Source organism: Sciurus vulgaris (genome assembly GCF_902686455.1).
Source record: "Sciurus vulgaris genome assembly, chromosome: 9".
NCBI lineage: Eukaryota > Metazoa > Chordata > Mammalia > Rodentia > Sciuridae > Sciurus > Sciurus vulgaris.
In genome coordinates, this window is record NC_136469.1 from 102,030,202 (window position 1) to 102,053,574 (window position 23,373).

The following is a 23,373-nucleotide window of genomic DNA, read 5'->3' on the forward strand; positions in this document are numbered from 1 at the left end:
ATATCACCCTGATACCTAAACCAGACAGAGACACATCGAGGAAAGAAAATTTCAGACCAATATCCTTAATGAACATTGACGCAAAAAATCTCAATAAAATTTTAGCAAATCGCATACAAAAATATATTAAAAAGATAGTGCACCACGATCAAGTGGGTTTTATCCCAGGGATGCAAGGTTGGTTCAACATCCGGAAATCAATAAATGTCATTCACCATATTAACAGACTTAAAGGTAAGAATCACATGATTATTTCAATAGATGCAGTGAAAGCATTCGATAAAATACAGCATCCCTTCATGCTCAAAACACTAGAGAAAATTGGGATAGTGGGAACATTCCTTAACATTGTAAAGGCCATCTACGCTAAGCCCATGGCTAATATCATTCTAAATGGTGAAAAACTGAAAGCATTCCCCCTAAAAACTGGAACAAGGCAGGCATGCCCTCTTTCACCACTTCTATTCAACATCGTTCTTGAGACTCAAGCCAGAGCAATTAGACAAACCAAAGAAATTAAAGGGATATGAATTGGAAAAGAAGAACTCAAAGTATCCCTGTTCGCTGATGACATGATTATATATTTAGAGGAACCTGGAAATTCCACCAGAAAACTCTTAGAACTCATAAGTGAATTCAGTAAAGTAGCAGGTTATAAGATCAATGCTCATAAATCCAATGCATTTTTATACATAAGTGATGAATCTTCAGAAAGAGAAATTAGGAAAACTACCCCATTCACAATAGCCTCAAAAAAAATAAAATACTTGGGAATCAATCTCACAAAAGAGGTGAAAGACCTCTACAATGAGAACTACAGAACACTAAAGAAAGAAATTGAAGAAAACCTTAGAAGATGGAAAGATCTCCCATGTTCTTGTATAGGCAGAACTAATATTGTCAAAATGGCCATACTACCGAAAGTGCTATACAGATTCAACGCAATTCCAATTAAAATCCCAATGATGTACCGTACAGAAATAGAGCAAACAATTATGAAATTCATCTGGAGGAAAAAGAAACCCAGAATAGCTAAAGCAATCCTCAGTAAAAAGTGCGAAGCAGGGGGTATCGTAATTCCAGATCTTCACCTCTATTACAAAGCAATAGTAACAAAAATGGCATGGTATTGGTACCAAAATAGACAGGTAGATCAATGGTACAGAATAGAGGACATGGACACAAACCCAAATAAATACAATTTTCTAATACTAGACAAAGGTGCCAAAAATATGCAATGGAGAAAAGATAGCCTCTTCAACAAATGGTGCTGGGAAAACTGGAAATCCATACGCAACAGAATGAAACTAAACCCCTATCTCTCACCCTGCACAAAACTCAACTCAAAATGGATCAAGGACCTCAGAATCAGACCAGAGACCCTGCATCTTACAGAAGAAAAAGTAGGTCCAAACCTTCAACTTGTTGGCTTAGGATCAGGATTCCTTAACAGGACTCCCACAGCCCAAGAAATGAAAACAAGAATCAACAACTGGGATAGATTCAAACTAAAAAGCTTTCTCTCAGCAAAGGAAACTCTCAGTAATATGAAGAGAGAGCCTACAGAATGGGAGAATATCTTTGCCACTTATACTTCAGTTAGAGTGCTAATTTCCAGAATCTATAAAGAACTCAAAAAACTCTACACCAAGAATACAAATAATCCAATCAACAAGTGGGCTAAGGAAATGAACAGACACTTCACAGAAGATGTACAAGCAATCAACAGATATATGAAAAAATGTTCAACATCTCTAGTAATAAGAGAAATGCAAATCAAAACTACCCTAAGATTTCATCTCACCCCAATTAGAATGGCAATTATCAAGAACACAAGCAACAATAGCTGTTGGTGAGGATGTGGGGAAAAAGGTACACTCATACATTGCTGGTGGGGTTGCAAATTAGTGCAGCCACTCTGGAAAGCAGTATGGAGATTCCTCAGAAAGCTTGGAATGGAACCACCATTTGACCCAGCTATCCCACTCCTTGGCCTATACCCAAAGGACTTAAAATCAGCATACTACAGAGATACAGCCACATCAATGTTCATAGCTGCTCACTTCACAATAGCCAGAATGTGGAACCAACCTAGATGCCCTTCAGTTGATGAATGGATAAAGAAACTGTGGCATATATATACAATGGAATATTACTCCGCCATGAAGAATGATAAAATTATGGCATTTGCAGGCAAATGGATGAAATTTGAGGATATCATTCTAAGTGAGATAAGCCAATCTCAAAAAACCAAAGGACGAATGATTTTGCTGATAAGCAGATGAGGACTTATAATGGGGGATAGGAGGGGTTAGCGTTAGGGTTAGCGTTAGGTTTAGGGTTAGGGTTGAGGAGGGTGGTAAGAATGGAGGAAGGAAGGACTGTATAGAAGGAAAAGAGGGGTGGGAGGGGTGGAGGGAAGGGAAAAAAATAACAGAATGAATCAAACAACATTGCCCTATGTAAATTTATTATTTTTAACTAAAAAAATCTAAAAAAAAAAATTCAATGGAAAGCATCACCAATAGATTAGATCACTTAGAAGATAATTTTTGCCTTGGAGACAAAGAATATAATCTTGCAAATAAAGTTGACAATACAGAAAAGATATTAAGAGACCATCACTAGAATATGCAATAAATCTGGAGTAACATAGAAAGACCAAATCTAAGAATCTTTGGCATAAGTGAAGAATTCCAATATACAAACTAAAGTAATGAAGAACCTTTTCAATAAAATAATATCAGAAAAATTTCCAAATCCTAGAACAAGATGGAAATCTAAATAAAGATGCACATAGAAACCAAAGTCCAAAGAGATCCTCTCTAAGGCACATTATAATTAAGGTGCCTAATATAAAGAATAAGGATAGAATTTTAAAAGCTGCAAGAAAACATGATAGGTCACATTTCATGCAAATGGAAACTGAAAGCAAGCAGGGATAGCTACTTTCATATTAAACCAAATAGACTTCAAGTCAAAATTAATCTGAAGAGAAAAAGAAGGTCACTTCATACTGGCTAAGAGAATCATCTAACAAGAAGATATGGTAAATATTTGCCTATACAACAGTGCAACTATGTACATAAAACAAACCCTACTCATTATAAAGAACCAAATAGACCACAATAGATAATACTGGGTGATTTCAATACACCTCTCTCACAATTAGATAGGTCATGTAGACATGAATTAAGTAAAAACTGTTCAGAAAAATACTATTAATCAAATGGACCTAATAGACATCTATAGAATATTTCATCCATCAACAGCTGAATTTACTTTCTTTTCAGCAGCATCTGGAACTTTCTCCAAAACAGATTATATTTTAGGGCACGAATCAAGACTTAGCAAATAGAAAAAAAAAAAAAAAGAGAGAGAAAGAGATATAATTGCTTGAATTCTATTAACTTATTAACTCAAGATGGAATGAAATTAGAAATCAATTACAAGATAAAAAAACAAACTATTTTAACACCTGGGGATTAAATAATATACTTTTGAATGAGGAATGGGTCACAGAAGAAATTAGGGGAGAAATAAAAAAAAAATCTTAGGAATAAATGAGAATAGAGATAAAATACCTCAAAACCTTTGAGAAACTACGAAGGCAGTTCTAAAAGAAAAGTTTATAGTATTGAGCTCCTACATTAAGAAGATAGAAAGATACCAAATAAATAGTCTAATGTTATACCTGAAGGCCCTGCAAAAAGAGAACAAATTACAAAATTAATAGAACTATGGAAATAATTAAGATCAGAGCCAAAATTAGTGAAATTGAGATTAATAAAAAACAAAACAAAGGGTCAATGAAACAGAGTTAGCTTATTTAAAAGATAAACAAGATTGATAAACCATTAACTAAAATAAACAAAAGAAAGAGAAGACCTAAATCAATAAAACACTTCTGAAATATGATGGATTATTAGAAATTATTTTGAAAATTTACTACAGTAACCTAGAATATTTTGAAGACTAACAAATTTCTAGACACATATGACCTACTCAAACTGAACCAAGATGATATTCATATCAAACCAAATAAGACAACTTAAACAGACCAATATCAAGGAATGAAATTGAAGCAGTAATTAAAAACCTTCCAACAATGAAAAGCCCAGGACTAGATGGATTCTCAGTTAAGTTCTATCAGACGTTTAAAAAAGGACTAATGTCAATCTTCCTCAAATGATTCCTTGAAATAGAAAAGGAAGAAACACTGCCAAATTCATTTTATGAAGCCAGAATTACCATGATACCAAAACCAGTCAAAGACACATCAAGGAAAGAAAACGTCATACTAACATCCCTGATGAACATACATGCAAAATCCTTAATAGAACATTATTAAAACTGCATTCAAAAATAAATTAAGAAGATACTGCACCATGACCCAGTGGGTTTCATTCTAGTGATGCAAGGTTGGTTTTTATAAACAAATCCATAAATGTCATTCAAGACATAAAGTGAAGGACAAAAATTATATAATTATCTCAATAGATGCAGGAAAAGCATTTGACAAAGTCCAGCAATCATTCGTATTTAAATCTCTAGAGAAATTAAGGATAGAAGGAACTTACCTCAACATTGTAAAAGTTATATATGACAAATCCAAGGTCAACATCATAACAGAGAAAAATGGAAAACATTTCCTCTGAAATCAAGAATAAGACAAGGGGAGGTTTCAAGATGGCGGCCTAGAGGGTGGCTGCATTTCATGTTGCTCCAGGACTCAGGATTCAAAAGAGGAGATATTGAGACACTTGGGACAAACTCAAAGCAGCCGAGTGACTCTCTCCCGTTGGGGAGGCGTCCCGGATGGGACAGTAGTCCCGGAACGCAGGGAACATTGTGAAGTAGAGCTGTCTACTTTGTGAAGTAGATGCCCCTCCCCCCACTGGAGCAGTGAACTCGGGCAACTGGGAGCGCCGTAAAGGAGGCTGCTCAGCACAGCGCTGGGACTCGGAGCAACCACTGGGGCTCCGGCGGCTGCCCAGGGGAGGAGTGGCGAGGAGAGCTGTGTGGACTCAGAACACCGGGGCCTGCCCTGAGGAGGAGGAGGAGGAGTGTGGCCGCTTGGATTCGGAGTGACTACACCAGAGCTACAGGCGGTTGCCAGAGGAGGGGCTGCGTGGCGAGCTGTTTGGACTCAGACCACTTCTGAACACCGGGGCCAGCCTGGAGGAGTAGGAGGAGGAGGAGGAGGAGGAGCGCGGCAGGTCGTTTGGACTCGCAGTGACTGCATTAGCGCTCCAGGCGGCTGCTTAGAGGAGGAGGTGAGTGGTGAGTTGTTTGGACTTAAAGTGACAGCTCCTGAACACAGGGGGGCTGCCTGGAGGAGAAGCGTGGTGGGTCACTTGGTCTTGAGTGGCCTCACCAGAGCTCCAGGCGGTTGCCCAGAGGACCTGTGCTGCGAGTCACGTGGATTCAGAGCCACTCAGAGTGACCGCTCCTGAACACCCGGGGGGTTATCTGGAGAAGGAGGAGGAACGGGGAGGGTCACTTCGACTCGGAGTGATTGATTGCCTAGGGCTATGGGTGGTTGGTGGAGGAGGAGGCACGCAGTGAGTTTATTGGACTCCTAGTGACCGCACCGGAATACTGGGCGGCTGTCTGGAGGAAGAGGCGTGTGGCGGGTCTCTGGGACTCAGAGCGATTGAACGGGGCCCCAGGTGGCTGCTCAGAGGAGGGGCCGCATAGCCAGGCGATTAGGTGCAGAGCAGGGTCCCAGGATCTAGGAGGCTTCTTGGTGGAAGAGCCTCACAGAGACATGCTTAGGGCGGAGCGAAGGTTCCACGCCTGCGGGCAGATTCTCTGAGGAGGGGCAGCCTAAGGAGATTCATCTGCGAAGGGTGAGGCTCCCAGGAGGCAGGGCCGGGCCCCTGGGAACTTTGCAGTGGAAGGCAGCCCAGCCCAGGCGGTAGCTGTAAATTGAGGGGAACTTCTAGGAGGGAACTGACCAGCAAGACCTCCCCACCGGGTGAGTCTTCCCTGCCGGGTGAGGTTTCCCCACAAGGACGGTAAAACCAGAGACTCAGGCCCAAACAGGCCTTGCCTCAGCCCGCAGCCTAGGTCCCCTTTGGATGACCACTGGTCAACAAGTGGAGGCACCTCTGCCCACTACCAGGGATTATACCCCACCTGAAGGCCACCACTCCTAGAGAGGCAGCTTCCTTGTGGAGCACCGCATTATCAACTTCCTCCAAGACTTCAGCCTACTGAAGGCTAAGGGGTGATATATATAGAAATCTTCAGGGACATTGTAAGTCAATAGAGGAAATCTGCAATATCTCAGTGGTCCACTGATACCTGAACAATATGAGAAAACAAGGAAAGAAAATGCCACAAACAAATCTAGATGTTACATCAATAAAACCAAATGACAGCATGGCAGAAGAAATGACAGAAAAGGAGTTCAGAATGTACATAATTAAAATGATCAGAGAAGCCAACGATGAGATGAAAGAGCAAATGCACACACTGAATGATGAGATGAAAGAGCAAAGGCAGGCATTGAATGATCGCACCAATCGACAATTAAAAGAGCAAATACAGGAATCAAAAGATCATTTCAATAAAGAGTTAGAGATATTGAAAAAAAACCAAACAGAAATCCTTGACATGAAGGAAACAATAAACCAAATTAAGAACTCCATAGAAAGCATATCCAATAGGATAGAACACCTGGAAGACAGAACCTCAGACATTGAAGACAAAATATTTAACCTTGACAACAAAGTTGAACAAACAGAGAAGATGGTAAGAAATCATGAACAGAATCTACAAGAACTATGGGATATCATGAAAAGGCCAAATTTAAGAATTATTGGGTTTGAGGAAGGCCTAGAGAAACAAACCAAAGGAATGAACAATTTATTCAATGAAATAATATCAGAAAATTTCCCAAATCTGAAGAATGAAATGGAAAATCAAGATCAAGAGGCTTATAGGACTCCAAATACACAAAATTACAACAGACCCACACCAAGGCACATTATTATGAAAATACCTAACATACAAAATAAAGACAGAATTTTAAAGGCTGTGAGAGAAAAGAACCAAATTACATTCAGGAGGAAACCAATACGGATATCAGCAGATTTTCAATCCAGACCCTAAAAGCTAGAAGGGCCTGGAACAACACTTACCAAGCCCTGAAAGAAAATGGATGCCAACCAAGAATCTTATACCCAGCAAAACTTACCTTCAAATTTGACGATGAAATAAAATCCTTCCATGATAAACAAAAGCTAAAAGAATTTACAAAAAGAAAGCCAGCACTACAGAACATTCTCAGCAAAATATTCCATGAGGAAGAGATGAAAAACAAAGAAGCAAATCAGCAAAAGGAGGAATTATCCTAAAGGAATTGTCAAATAAAGGAGGAAACAAGTTGTGTCAAACAAATAAATAAATAAAATTTTAAAAAATGAACCAAATGACCGAGAAACCAAATCATATCTCTATAATAACCCTGAATGTTAATGGCCTGAATTCATCAATCAAAAGACATAGACTGGCAGATTGGATTAAAAAGAAAGATCCAACAATATGTTGCCTGCAAGAGACTCACCTCATAGAAAAAGATACCCATGGACTAAAGGTGAAAGGATGGGGAAAAACATACCATGCACATGGACTCAGCAAAAAAGCTGGAGTATCCATCCTCATTTCCGATAATGTGGACTTCAAGCCAAAGTTAGTCAGAAGGGATAAAGAAGGTCATTTCATACTGCTTAAGGGAAGCATAAATCAGCAAGATATAACAATCATAAACATCTATGCCCCAAACAGTGGCTCATCCATGTATGTCAAACAAATCCTTCTCAATTTCAGAAACCAAATAGACCATAACACAATAATACTAGGTGATTTTAACACACCTCTCTCACCACTGGACAGATCTTCCAGACAAAAATTGAACAAAGAAACCATAGATCTCAATAACACAATCAATAATTTAGACTTAACGGACATTTATAGAATATACCATTCAACCAAGAGCGAATACACTTTCTTCTCAGCAGCACATGGATCCTTCTCTAAAATAGACCATATTTTATGCCACAAAGCTAATGTTAGCAAATACAAGAAGATAGAGACACTACCATGTATTCTATCAGATCATAATGGATTGAAGTTAGAAATAAATGAAAGAGTAAAACACAGAAACTATTCCAACATCTGGAGATTAAACAATATGCTATTATATGATGAATGGATAACAGAAGATATTAGGAAGGAAATTAAAAAATTCTTAGAGGTAAATGAGAACAAAGAAACATCATATCAAAATCTCTGGGACACTATGAAAGCAGTACTTAGAGGGAAATTTATTTCATGGAGCACATTTAATAAAAGAAGTAAAACTCAACAAATAAACGACCTAACACTACAGCTCAAAGCCCTAGAAAAAGAAGAACAGAACAGCACCAAAAGTAGTAGAAGACAGGAAATTGTTAAACTCAGAGCTGAAATCAATGAAATTGAAACAAAAGAAACAATACAAAAAATTGACAAAATAAATAGTTGGTTCTTCGAAAAAATAAACAAAATTGATAAACCTTTAGCCACACTAACAAAGAGAAGACAAGAGAAAACCCAAATCACTAAAATTCGGAATGAACAAGGAAATATTACAACAGACAAGAGTGAAATACAAAACATAATTAGAAGCTATTTTGAAAATCTATACTCCAACAAAATAGAAAATTTCGAAGACATCAACAGGTTTCTAGAGACATATGAATTGCCTAAACTGAACGAGGAGGACATACACAATTTAAATAGACCAATTTCAAGTACTGAAATAGAAGAAGTCATCAAAAGCCTACCAACAAAGAAAAGTCCGGGACCAGATGGGTTCTCAGCCGAGTTCTACAAAACCCTTAAAGAAGAGCTCATTCCAATACTTCTCAAAGTATTCCATAAAATAGAAGAGGAGGGAACCCTACCAAACTCATTCTATGAAGCCAATATCACACTGATACCTAAACCAGACAGAGACTCATCAAGGAAAGAAAATTTCAGACCAATATCCTTAATGAACATCGACGCAAAAATTCTCAACAAAATTTTAGCAAATCGCATACAAAAACATATTAAAAAGATAGTGCACCATGATCAAGTGGGTTTCATCCCAGGGATGCAAGGTTGGTTCAACATCAGGAAATCAATAAACGTAATTCACCATATTAATAGACTTAAAGTCAAGAATCACATGATTATTTCAATAGATGCAGAAAAAGCATTTGATAAAATACAGCACCCCTTCATGCTCAAAACACTAGAAAAAATAGGGATAGTGGGAACATTCCTTAACATTGTAAAGGCCATCTACGCTAAGCCCATGGCTAATATCATTCTAAATGGTGAAAAACTGAAACCATTCCCCCTAAAAACTGGAACAAGGCAAGGATGCCCTCTTTCACCACTTCTATTCAACATCGTTCTTGAGACTCTGGCCAGAGCAATTAGACAAACCAAAGAAATTAAAGGGATACGAATTGGAAAAGAAGAACTCAAAGTATCCCTGTTCGCTGATGACATGATTATATATTTAGAGGAACCTGGAAATTCCACCAGAAAACTCTTAGAACTCATAAGTGAATTCAGTAAAGTAGCAGGTTACAAGATCAATGCCCATAAATCCAACGCATTTTTATACATAAGTGATGAATCTTCAGAAAGAGAAATTAGGAAAACTACCCCATTCACAATAGCCTCGAAAAAAATAAAATACTTGGGAATCAATCTCACAAAAGAGGTGAAAGACCTCTACAATGAGAACTATACAACACTAAAGAAAGAAATTAAAGAACACCTTAGAAGATGGAAAGATCTTCCATGTTCTTGGATAGGAAGAATTAATATTGTCAAAATGGCCATACTACCTAAAGTGCTATACAGATTCAATGCAATTCCAATTAAAATCTCAATGACGTACCTTACAGAAATAGAGCAAGCAATTATGAAATTCATCTGGAAGAATAAGAAACCCAGAATAGCTAAAGCAATCCTTAGCAGGAAGAGTGAAACAGGGGGTATTGCAATACCAGATCTTCAACTCTACTACAAAGCAATAGTAACAAAAACGGCATGGTATTGGTACCAAAATAGAAAGGTAGATCAATGGTACAGAATAGAGGACACGGACACAAACCCAAATAAATACAATTTTCTCATACTAGACAAAGGGGCCAAAAATATGCAATGGAGAAAAGATTGTCTCTTCAACAAATGGTGCTGAGAGAATTGGAAATCCATATGCAACAGAATGAAATTAAACCCATATCTCTCACCATGCACAAAACTAAACTCAAATGGATTAAGGACCTCGGAATCAGACCAGAGACCCTACAGATTATAGAAGAAAAAGTAGGTCCAAATCTTCACCTTGTTGGTCTAGGATCAGACTTCCTTAACAGGACTCCCATAGCACAAGAAATAAAAGCTAGAATCAACCACTGGGATAGATTCAAACTAAAAAGCTTTCTCTCAGCAAAGGAAACTATCAGCAATGCGAAGAAAGAGCCTATAGAGTGGGAGAATATCTTTGCCAATCATACTTGAGATAGAGCAATAATCTCCAGAATCTATAAAGAACTCAAAAAACTCTACTCCAAGAATTCAAATAATCCAGTCAACAAATGGGCTAAGGAAATAAATAGACACTTCACAGAAGAAGATCTACAAGCAATCAACAAACATATGGAAAAATGTTCAACATCTCTAGTAATAAGAGAAATGCAAATCAAAACCACCCTAAGATTCCATCTCACCCCAATTAGAATGGCAATTATCAAGAATACGAGCAACAACAGGTGTTGGCGAGGATGTGGGGAGAAAGGTACACTCATACATTGCTGGTGGGGCTGCAAATTAGTGGAGCCACTCTGGAAAGCAGTGTGGAGATTCCTTAGAAAACTTGGAATGGACCCTCCATTTGACCCAGCTATCCCACTCCTTGGCCTATACCCAAAGGACTTAAAATCAGCATACTACAGAGATACAGCCACATAAATGTTCATAGCTGCTCAATTCACAATAGCCAGCCTGTGGAACCAACCTAGATGCCCTTCAATTGATGAGTGGATAAAGAAACTGTGGTATATATATACAATGGAATATTACTCAGCCATTAAGAATGATAAAATTATGGCATTTGCAGGCAAATGGATGAAATTGGAGAATATCATGCTAAGTGAGATAAGCCAATCTCAAAAAGCCAAAGGACGAATGATATCGCTAATAAGTGGAGGATGACACAAAATGGGGGGGAGGGAAATGTTAGTGTTAGGGTTAGAGTTAGGGTTAGGGAGGGGGGCAAGTATGGAGGAAGGAAGTACTGTAAAGAGGGTAAAGAGGGGTGGGAGGGGTGGGGTGAAGGGAAAAAATAACAGAATGAATCAAACAACATTACTCTATGTAAATTTATGATTACACAAATGGTATGCCTTTACGCCATGTACAAACAGAGAAACATGTATCCCATTTGTTTACAATAAAAAAAAAAAAAAGAATAAGACAAGGATATCTACTTTTACCACTCCTATTCAAAATAGTCCTTGAAACTCTATCCAGAGAAATCAGAAATGAGAAGGAAATTAAAAGGGAACAAATAATAAAAGAAGACATCAAATCATCTCTATTTGCTAATGACATACTCTTACATCTAGAACACCCCCCCCCCAAAAAAAAAAACACTCCACCAGAAGACTTCTAGGACTGATAAAGAAATTTAACAATGTAGCAGGATATAAGATCAACATACATAAAACAATTGCTTTCCCTTTACTCCAGAAGTAAATTTGCTGAGAAAAAAATCAGGAAAACTAACCCATTCACAATAACCTCAAAAACAAAGACAATAAATTGGGAATAAATCTAACCAAGGAGGTGAAAGACCTCTACAATGAAAGCCACATGACACTGAAGAAAGAAACTGAATAAGACCTTAGAAGATGGAAAGAATTAGTATTATCAAAATGGTCATACTACCAAAAGCATTAAACAGATTTCATGTAATCCCCATCAAAATACCAATGCCATTCTTCGCAGAATTAGAAAAAAAAGTCCTAAAATTCATTTGACAGAATAAGAGGCCCAGACAAGACAAAGCAATCGGGAACAAGAAGAACAATGCAGGGGGCATCACAATACCAGACCACAAATCATACCACAGAGCTATAGTAAAATAGATAGCATGGTATTGACACCAAAACAGACACAAAGACTAATGGAATAGAATAGAAAGACGCAGAAACAAATCCACATAGATACAGCCACCTGATACTTGAGAAAAGTGCCAAAAACATACATTGGAGAAAAGAGAGTCTTTTTTAACAAATGGTGCTGGGAGAACTGGATATCCATATGTAGAAGAATAAAATTAGATCCCTTAATCTCACCCTCCATGAAAGTCAACTCAAAGTGGATCAAAGACCTAGGAATTAGATCAGAAACTCTGTAAATACCAGAGGAAAATGTAAGTTCAACACTCTAACATATTGCCACAGGCACCAACTTCCTTAACAAGACTCCTAACGCACAAGAAATAAAACCAAGAATCAATAAGTGGGACAGCATCAAATCTAAAAGCTTCTGCATAGCAGAGGAGACAATAAAAAGCATCTAGCGAGAACCTAAAGAATGGGAAATTTTTTGTCACCTACTCCTCAGACAGGAGATTAATATCCAAAATATATGAGAACTCAAAAGAACAACAAATAAAATAAAGAGCCAAATTAATAAATGGGCAAATGAATTAAATAGACACTTCTCAAATGTTGAAATACAAATGGCCAACAAACATATGAAAAAACATTCAACATCCCTAGCAATCAGAGAAATACAAATCAAAACTATTCTGAAATTTCATCTCGCTCCAGTTAGAATGGCAATTATTAAGAATACAAATCATAATAAATGCTGGTGAGGATATGGGGAAAAGGGTACACTCATACATTGTTGGTGGGATTGCAAATTAGTACAACCCCTTTGGAAAGCAGTATGGAGAGTCCTTAAAAAACCACCATATAACCCAGCTATCCTACTCCTCAGCATATATCCAAAAGATCTAAAATCAGCATACAGTAGAGGAGAAGGAACAGGGAGGGAGGAAAGTGAAAGCAGAAGCACTGGGGACAGAATTGGAGCAAATTGTATTTCATGCTTTTATAATTATGTCAAAATGAATCCTGGGGCTGGAGTTCTGGCTCAATGGTATAGCGCTTGCCTGGCATGGGTGAGGCCCTGGGTTCAATACTCAGCACCACATATAAATAAATAAAATAAAAGATCCATTGACAACTAAAAAATAATAATAAAAAAGAACCCTAATATTATGTATAACTATAATGTACTCATAAAATTCATATATATATACATATATATTTACTAATAAAATTCACATATGTACATATATAAATATAAAAATTGGGATACATTAACTGGAAGAGAGATAATTACAAATTTTTCTTCTTTTTGACAGAAACTATATTTACTCAGAAAAGAATATTAGACTAACCAGACTTTTTGTTTTTTAACAAAAAGTTAAATGCATACTTAGAAAACCTTTGAAAAACCCAAACCTTTGTTTAAGAGACATTAGGGCATTTGGCTCCTGGGTCTTGGCTCTTCAAACTGGCTTATGGGTTCCTGCTTAATTTGGGTGTTCACTTTCCTGTGTCAAAGTGAAAGCTGAGTGTTGAACAGATGGTTAACAACATTTGCCCTGTTCTGGGTTTCGTAACTGAAGAAAAATGTATGAAGATTTGTCTCATAAGTTAAGAAATAAGAATCATGTATAAGTTGAAAGTAAGACTCATGCATATTGATAACTAAGTAAATGGGAATTATATTATCTACCCTACTGAATGAGAATTTTTCAGTCTTATAAGTCCCAACACTAGTCCAGTAATCCTCACAAGTAATACTCATTCAGTTTTGCCAATAGAAAAAATTTCTTAAAGCTTAACAAAAATGGATTATTTGCTTTGGTTATGTTAAGTGATGTTTTAGTTGGCAGTGTAGTTAATTCCTTGTGCCTATATGAATCTCAGCTTTCTAAGGATTTTAGAGTACTTTAACATGGTTTAGTTCCCATTTTATTCGACTCCTAAAGAATCAAGTGTAGGTCTATTGCTACAGTGGAATTAATTTTTAAAAATCCTGTTTCTGATTTGACATTTCTGGTCTCTTGCTTAATTTAGTTGATAAAGAGGTGCCTTTGAAGTTAAATGATTTGGGTTCTCTTTCCATTATAGGGCTTGGAAGAAACAGTGGACAAATCTTGTGATCTTCACCTGTGCCTGGTAATAGCATGTCATTTTTCCAAAATGGGGTCTGGTCATTCTTAGAAATGCCCTACACCGTGTCCATTTGGTCAGCACACGGGAGCTCACAGACAGGACACGGCACTCCAGCAACATCCTATGTGTAGAAATCCCAAGGGATTCATGGAAATCAAAAAGCTTCCAGTTCAAAATTATTGAGATATTTTAAATAGAATTTAAATTTTTTTCAATTTGCCTTGGAATTTTGCATTTAAAAAAATAAATTCTTTTTTTCATGTGCTATTTTCCATATTACACATATATTTGGGATTTATCCCATGTTAACTGAAACTTTATGGAGTTTCGTAGGAGTTGTCTTTTAGGCTTTTTTTTTCCCTTTCTGAGATTCACCTAAGTTTTTGAACAATGGAGAGTAGGACTCTTCAAGGAAGTTTTGAAACTTTCCATAATCAGAGTTGTCCCTGTGCCTGTAGAGCCTGTAAGGAGGAGGGAGGGAGGTAGCTGCAGAGCTCTTTGCTGTGCGGCTGGCCTCTGTTCTCCTAGCAGCCATCTGCAGGGAAAGCGTTTGCACTGGGACAAAGACTCCAGAGAGTCACTTAGATAATAAGAGAGTGCAGTCCAGGCAGCATCCAACCCACGATATGCTCTTTTCCTTTTTTGAAACCTGAGAAGAAAAAAAAATTTTTTTTTGAGAATTTATTCTAATCCACTCTGGCACTGCTGCAGAAAGTATTTTAGAGAATCAGGATCCTACATGAGGATACTTTGGCATTGGACAGAACCAACTAGGAAGGATTACAAGTTGCAAAACCAAAACAATAAGAAAAACCCTTGACTTTAGGGGGGCTGAAATTTTAAATAATTAAAGAGAGAATGAGGTCTGAAAGGGGGAGGGACTGGTGCCTTGTTCATAGCTGTATCCCTGGCACACGTGGACCCAACTACAACACCGAAGTGTGAACAGAAGTCAGAAGCATAGAACCTGAACCAGCAGAAGAGCAACATCTGGACTGGAATGCTAAGTCCTCCTGAGGGAGAACTCACAGCTAACAGCAGCACCGTACAGCACATTGTTATATAGCTACCTGTCTTGTACATAAGCCATATGTGATCTGTCCCTTTTGGCATTCATCCTTTCTTTTTTTCTTTTCTTTTTCCCCTCCACTCATACTTTCTTTTCTTGGTACTGGCCATGGAACCCAGGGCCTCGCACATGCTAGGCAAATGCTCAACCACTGAGCTACATCCCCAGTTGTTTATTTTTATTTTTTATTTTTGAAACAGGGTCCTGCTAAATCACCCAGCCTGGCCTTAAACTTTCAATCCTCCTTCCTCAGCCTCCTGAGCAGCTGGAATTATAGGCATGCATCACTACACCCAGTGCCTCGACCAGTGCAACCAAACTCTTGGGTCCGGCGAGGGGCAAAGGGGGGTTGGAAAATAAAGATTCACAAACACAGATTTTGATGATTAAGCTGGGATCAGGTGGAGCTCTGCTCTCTGATGGAGATGCAGATCTACAGATTTACACCAGCAATCTTTATTTCTATATGTCTTGTTATTAGGTTAAAGACTATGCAAGCATTATTCTTTGTATTCAGGAAAGTTACAGAAACTAGGACATCTATGCTTTTCCATAGTTGCAATCCACAGTTACAAAGTGCAATGTTAGGAGCTTTGTGTAGCTCTCAAGAAAGTCCATTGTTAAAAGTTACTATAAGGCAGGCAGGAATCAGAGAAGCGGAGCTGGTGAAACATGGTGGTTTCTAGCATAAGAATTCCTTCCTTCTCAGGAACTGTGTTCCTGAGATCAAGGTCAGAGCTCATAGGACTCTTGCACAGAGCTTCCTCATGCAGGGCATTGCCACAGCAGCGAAGCATCCAGGCATCCAGCATGCCACAGTCATAGGTCATCAAAGACCCCCAATCTCAGTAACTGCTCTTCCATCCTCTGTTACTGCTCTCAACAACGCAGCTGCTATTCATATTTTCTAAATGAATCCTTTCATACTCCTTATGTAGAATCCAATCTCTTAAGGTATTGGCAAGGAAGATGTCAGAACTAGAAGGACCCAAATGCCTTTATAGTTATCACCTCATCCCCAAATTAGGCAGATCAGTCTGTAGCTCCTCTTACATGCGATACATCCATGTTGATTGATTAGGCCCTTGCATGGGTGGGGCACATTAACTTTTTCAAGTCCATGTTTGATCCAGTACTACATTTCCTTTGTGCACTAACTAGCTAAGCATTCCATATTTTTTTTCTCTCTTGTAGATTAGTCAAGGAGCAGAATGCATTTTTATTCCCAAAAACTTATTTCTAGCACAAGCCAGCACCGAAAACAGGAGAGCAGCATTAGAGCTGGTTAGCACTTACCCCACAGAGGAGGCCATTCAGGAGCATCTGGCCAAGGAGCAAGTGTGGAATGAGTATAAGGCCAGACTCTTGGCGCAGCATCTGAATACAAGAAGCAGGGCCACTGGCACGGCTCATTTTTGTTTTTAATGAAAAATCTTAAAAGACATTGAAAAAAATAAGTAAAAGTTCATTTCAGTTTGCTTGTAGATCTGCTTCTACAGAGATCTGGGCACAGGATTTATTCAGTGTTGCTCAAAAAAGAGGATGTCACATCATAATTTGTGTAGAACTCCCTCTGGTAACTGTCACACTGTAAAACACAATTGAAAACCTGAGAAGTCATACTGTTGTTTTTCATTGAATGATATATCTGAGATTTAGGTATCCAAGAGGTTTTAGCTCACATTGGATAGTGTGCTCAATATGTTTGTTAGCAATAAAAACAGGCTAGAAAACTGACTAATGTGATTCCAACTAAAAAAAGTATATATGTGTGTGTGTGTATGTGTGTGTGTGTGTTTTTCTTTTGGTGGTACTGGGGATTGAATTCAGGGCCACATGCATACTAGGCAGGTACTCTACCCGTGTTATGGTTTCAATGTGAGGTGTTCCCCAAAAGTTCACATGTGAGACAATGCAGGAAGGTTCAGAGGGTTGTAAGAGGCTAAACCAATCAGTGAATTAATCCCTGATTAACTGAAGTGGTAGGGTATGATTGGAGGAGGTGGGAATTGGGCGTGGCTTTGAGTATATATTTTGTATCTGGAGAGTGGAGTCTCTCTTTCTGTTTCCTGATGATGTGAGCTGCTTCCCCTTGCCATGCTCTTCCGCCATGATGTTCAGCCTCACCTCAAAGCCTGAGGAATGTAGTCAGCCTTCTATGGACTAGGACCTCTGAAACCTTGAACCCTCAAATAAACCTTTTCTCCTCTACAACTGTGCTGTTCAGGTCCTTTTAATCATAGCAGCAAAAAAGCTGACTAAAGCAACCAGTGAGCTACATTTCCAGTCCCCAAGTTATGCATTTTTTTGTTTAAGTTTTTTTTGTTTTTGTTTTTGTTTTTTTTTTGGGGGGGGGGTATTTCTGTCTTTTCAAAAATATTCTACTAGCCATTACTCTTTAAATCAGAAAAATAAAGTCTTAAAGAAATCCTAGTTCTTCTTGGGCTAATGTTTCCATGATAGAAACTTTGCAGACTGAAAAATTAACACAGTAAATAAAGAGGGAAATGATCCCGCAGAGAACTTCACATTATGTAAAACCTGTTTCTTGTCCTAGCAGAGTTAAAGATGATACAATGGTTAGACATTTCAGTGGATGCTTCTTCATGTCCCCACCCTGGGTACCCTCAGCCTACCTCTGATTTCAGCTGTTAGGCACTCTGGCATGTGTCGCAGCCTGCAGTGACGACACCGCGGGAAAGACTCGGAGGTGGACTGGGAGCGACCAACTTCTTTATTCTACTTTTGGGGGATGCTTCCTTGCATGCTTCTCTTTGCAGGTCTTGCGGGCTGAGGTGCAGGGTGAAGTGCCAGTCTCATGTTGGTGCCCCCAGGAGCCCTGCGTTTCTGCCTCTTCCTCCTCCGATGCCTCACTCATGAGATTCTCAGCCCCGTAGTGCAAGCGCAGCCGCTGGCTGCTCAGGGGCACCGGGCTCGTTCTCCGCCACAGGCCACAGCGTCCTGCTCCCCCCCCAGCGCCATGGCGCGGGGGCAGGAAAGGGCCCGGTAGCCGCCCCTGAGGCAGGCTGTGAAGTCCCCACTGCACCACGACTGGCTTGCCCATGTGCCGCTCTGCACCGCCTCACTACGAGGTTCCTGGGGCTGCCCAGCATGTCGGATGAGGAGGCGCCGCGTGTTGGCATAGCCTCCTACATCTCCCCCTTTTTGTTTTAAAAGGTGAAGAAAACTTTAAAGGATGCGGTGATAGCTATCTCTACATCTGGATGGACTGTGCCTGTCTTAGGCATCCACATGTCTTACTGACAATTCTTACCCCTCATCGGATTACCAAGAAGTTTGATATTATCATCTTGGCTCCTGTCTTAGGTTGATATGTCAGTCACAGGAGACATTCCCGTCTTTGACTACCAGCCGTCCATTTCAGACAGCCAAGCCTGAGGAGAAGTTCCGGCTTCTAAGGCGCAAGTGCATTTTTTACAATGATCTTATCCCTTTGTTGGCTTAGGCGCATCTTACACATGCAATAAAATGCTAATACAATGAACAACAGAAGTATTAAACAGAACCCCATAATGCCTGCCCATTTTTTACCCCATTGTACAATATCTTTAAAAAATGTAATTACATCAGCAACAGAGGGCACATTGACTTTAGTAGAATTTACTAAGATTGTTTGGGCTCCTAGTGATCTGGTAAGATTATCAAACTGATAGTTCCAAGATCCATTAAGCACAGCACTAAGTTGTCTTGATAAATTGGCAGCCCTGCTATAATTATGGTATTGAACCCCTGTAAGACATAGTCCTGAATAATGTCCAAGACATCCTGATGCAGCAAGGTCCATCCAAATATCCACTGTTCTTGGAGAAGATCAACACATTGGTTGAGTACCAGAACGAAGATGTTGATCTATGGTCTCCCGTGTTTGAAGAGCCGTGGCCACACTACCCGTGAGGTTGTTCAATGCAAGACAACACTACAGGCAGGTCTTCCACATTGGCTAAAACTGGCATTGGGAGGTACCTAGGAACTCGAGCAACAATCATTAAAGGAAAACTACTATTCCAACATTGAGTTCAATGGAGGAGGCTTTAGAGGCTATAAGGATGAACGGTGACATGACACATATAGGGGTAGGCTTAAATGTGATCAGGGAGGATGTTAAAGAGGGAGGGACAAAGGTCATATCTACAGACCAGAGTTGTAAGGTGTTTCAATCAGTGGAATCATCAGGAGGAGAATTATCATGTTCATGTTCACTGTTTTCAATCAGTAGGAGTCAAATTTAAATTACTAAAAGACTCAAGCATACTTATGGTAAATGGTGCCTGCGGTCCATATGTCATAACTGCCTCTTTAAAGTTTTGAATGGTTTTAAAATCTAATGGTTGATGGCATCTCCATCCATCCTGGTCCTCAAATACAGGCAGGTTCCACGAACTCTGGAGTTCCCTGCATTCCAGGGCGTCTAAACGCTTAGAAAGGTCAGAGGATCCCCCCATGATGGTGCAGAAGGCTGAATATCTAGTTTTCCCCTACCTTTTTCCCTTGTTTTTCTTAAATTATCTGAGTAATTACTTTCCAAGTCACTACCACTCAATTCTTCCTCACCTTGTTCTCCTTGTTTCCTAAGGCTTCCGCACTTTCAGAGACACTTTCCTGGATGCTAGGTTTAGATGAAGTTAAATATTCCCTAATTAATTGCCACATAGGAAACGTTCTTTTACAAAGAGGAGCCCCCTGTTTTTCTGTCGCTATTAAATCCTGTTTATGAAGATCTCATTGTGGTACATTAAGTAAGCCTTCCTCCATAAACCGCCGGCTCACTGTTGCTAAGGTTTGAACATATGACTTTACAGTAGATTCTTTTACTGCGGTACCATTACTCATTAATAAATCTTTTGTGACTTTGGTCATCTCATTCTTTGAGATTTCCGACCCCATTATGAACAGCTTTGCTTTCCCTCGCCCTACTCCCACGAGGTTCCTCAGTTTACCCGCCTAGCCGATGACGGAGGTGGACTGGGAATGAACAACCGTTTTATTTTTCTCCTTCCTTCCTATTTTTCTCTTACTTTCCTTCACCCTTAACCGCTCTGGCCAGAGACTCCGGCGAGGTTCCTCAGTACATACCCACCTCCTGAAGTTCCCCATCGGGCCACCACTTGTCGCGGCCTGCAGCAACGACACCGCGGGAAAGAATCGGAGGCGGACTGGGAATGACCAACTTCTTTATTCTACTTTCGGGGGATGCTTCCTGGCATGCTTCTCTTTGCAGGTCTTGCGGGCTGAAGTGCAGGGTGAAGTGCCGGTCTCATGTTGGCGCCCCCCGGAGCCTGGCGTTTCTGCCTCTTCCTCCTCCGAGGCCTCACTCACCAGATTCTTGGGCGCAGCGCAAGAGCAGCCGCTGGCTGCTCAGGGGCACCGGCCACAGCATCCTGCTCCCCGGGCAGCCCCATGGCGGGGGGCAGGGAAGGGCCCAGCCGCGGGCTGCGAAGTCCCCGCTGCGCTGTGACTGGCTCGCCCACACAGAATCTACAAGAATTATGGGACATCATGAAAAGGCCAAATTTAAGAATAATTGGGATTGAGGAAGGCTTAGAGAAACAAACCAAAGGAATGAACAATCTATTCAATGAAATAATATCAGAAAATGAACCAAATCTGAAGAATGAAATAGAAAATCAGGTACAAGAGGCTTATAGGACTCCAAATATACAAAATTACAACAGACCCACACCAAGGCACATTATTATGAAAATACCTAACATACAAAATAAAGGCAGAATGTTAAAGGCTGCAAGAGAAAAGAATCAAATTACATTCAGGGGGAAACCAATGAGAATATTAGCAGATTTTTTCAATCCAGACCCTAAAAGCTAGAAGGGCCTGGAACAACACTTACCAAGCCCTGAAAGAAAATGGATGCCAACCAAGAATCTTATACCCAGCAAAACTTACTTTCAGATTTGACGATGAAATAAGATCCTTCCATGATAAACAAAAGCTAAAAGAATTTATAAAAAGAAAGCCGGCATTACAGGGCATTCTCAGCAAAATATTCCATGAGAAAGAGATGAAAAACAACAATGCAAGACAGCAACGGGAGGACCTAGCCTAAAGGAATAGCCAAATAAAGGAGAAAACAAATCATGTCAGAAAACAAAAAAGAGTCAAATGACTGGGAATACAAATCATATCACAATAATAACTCTGAATGTTAATGGCCTGAACTCATCAATCAAAAGACATAGACTGGCAGATTGGATTAAAAAGAAAAATCCAACAATATGCTGCCTGCAAGAGATTCATCTCATAGAAAGAGATACTCATAGACTAAAGGTGAAAGGATGGGAAAAAACATACCATGCACCTGGACACAGCAAAAAAACTGGAGTATCCATCCTCATTTCAGAGAATGTGGACTTCAAGCCAAAACTAGTCAGAAGGGATAAAGAAGGACATTTCCTACTGCTTAAGGGAAGCATAAATTAGCAAGACATAACAATCATAAATATCTATGCCCCGAACATTGGTTCATCCATATACGTCAAACAAATCCTTCTCAATTCCAGAAATCAAATAGACCACAACACAATAATACTAGGCGATTTTAACACACCTCTCTCACCACTGAATAGATCGTCCAAACAAAAATTGAATAAAGAAACCATAGATCTCAATAACACAATCAACAATTTGGACTTAACTGACTTATATAGAATATACCATTCAACAAAGAAGGAATACACTTTCTTCTCAGCAGCACATGGATCATTCTCTAAAATAGACCATATTTTATGCCACAAAGCTACTGTTAGCAAATACAAGAAGATAGAGATACTACCTTGTACTCTATCAGATCATAATGGATTGAAATTAGAAATAAATGACAGAATATAAAACAGAAACTTCTCCAATACCTGGAGATTAAATAATACACTATTATATGATGAATGGATAACAGAAGACATCAGGAGGGAAATTAAAAAATTCTTAGAAGTAAACGAGAACAAAGACACATCATATCAAAACCTCTGGGAAACTATGAAAGCAGTACTTAGAGGAAGATTTATTTCATGGAGCACATTCAAAAAAGAAGTAAAAGTCAACAAATAAAAGACTTAACAGTACAGCTCAAAGCCCTAGAAAAAGAAAAGTAGACCAACACCAAAAGTAGAAACAGGAAATAGTTAAAATCAGAGCTGAAATCAATGAAACTGAAACAAAAGAAACAATCAGAAAAATTAACAAAACAAATAGTTGGTTCTTTGAAAAAATAAACAAAATTGATAAACCCTTAGCCACACTAACAGAGAAAGAGGGAGAAAACTCAAATTACTAAAATTCGGAATGAACAAGGAAATATCACAACAGACACAAGTGAAATACAAAACATAATTAGAAGCTATTTTGAAAATCTATACTCCAACAAAACAGAAAACCTCGAAGACATCAACAAGTTTCTAGAGACATACGAATTACCTAAACTGAACGAGGAGGACATACACAACTTAAATAAATCAATTTGAAGCAATGAAATAGAAGAGGTCATCAAAAGCCTACCAACAAAGAAAAGTCCGGGACCAGATGGGTTCTCAGCCGAGTTCTACAAAACTTTTAAAGAAGTGCTCATTCCAATACTCCTCAAAGTATTCCATAAATAGAAGAGGAAGGAACCCTTCCAAACTCATTCTATGAAGCCAATATCACCCTGATACCTAACCAGACAGAGACACATCGAGGAAAGGAAATTTCAGACCAATATCCTTAATGAACATCGATGCAAAAATTCTCAACAAAATTTAGCAAATCGCATACAAAAATATATCAAAAGATAGTGCACCACGATCAAGTGGGTTTTATCCTAGGGATGCAAGGTTGGTTCAACATCCAGAAATCAATAAATGTCATTCACCATATCAACAGACTAAAAGTTAAGAATCACATGATTATTTCAATAGATGCAGAAAAAGCATTCGATAAAATACAGCATCCCTTCATGCTCAAAACACTAGAAAAAATAGGGAT

General features: G+C 39.1%; 1 protein-coding gene across 1 annotated transcript in view; it reads left to right on the forward strand.

Moving 5' to 3' along the window:
* LOC306669663 (cyclic nucleotide-binding domain-containing protein 2-like) overlaps nucleotides 1-16,989 on the forward strand; it is a 106,885-nt gene extending 89,896 nt beyond the window's left edge. Inside the window, exons 13-14 of the mRNA XM_079153780.1 lie at nucleotides 14,268-14,315; nucleotides 16,576-16,989. Coding sequence (XP_079009906.1) covers nucleotides 14,268-14,315; nucleotides 16,576-16,806 — 279 coding nt within the window. The 3' untranslated portion in view covers nucleotides 16,807-16,989. The remainder of the gene's footprint in view (nucleotides 1-14,267; nucleotides 14,316-16,575) is intronic.
* The last annotated feature ends 6,384 nt before the right edge of the window (nucleotides 16,990-23,373 follow it).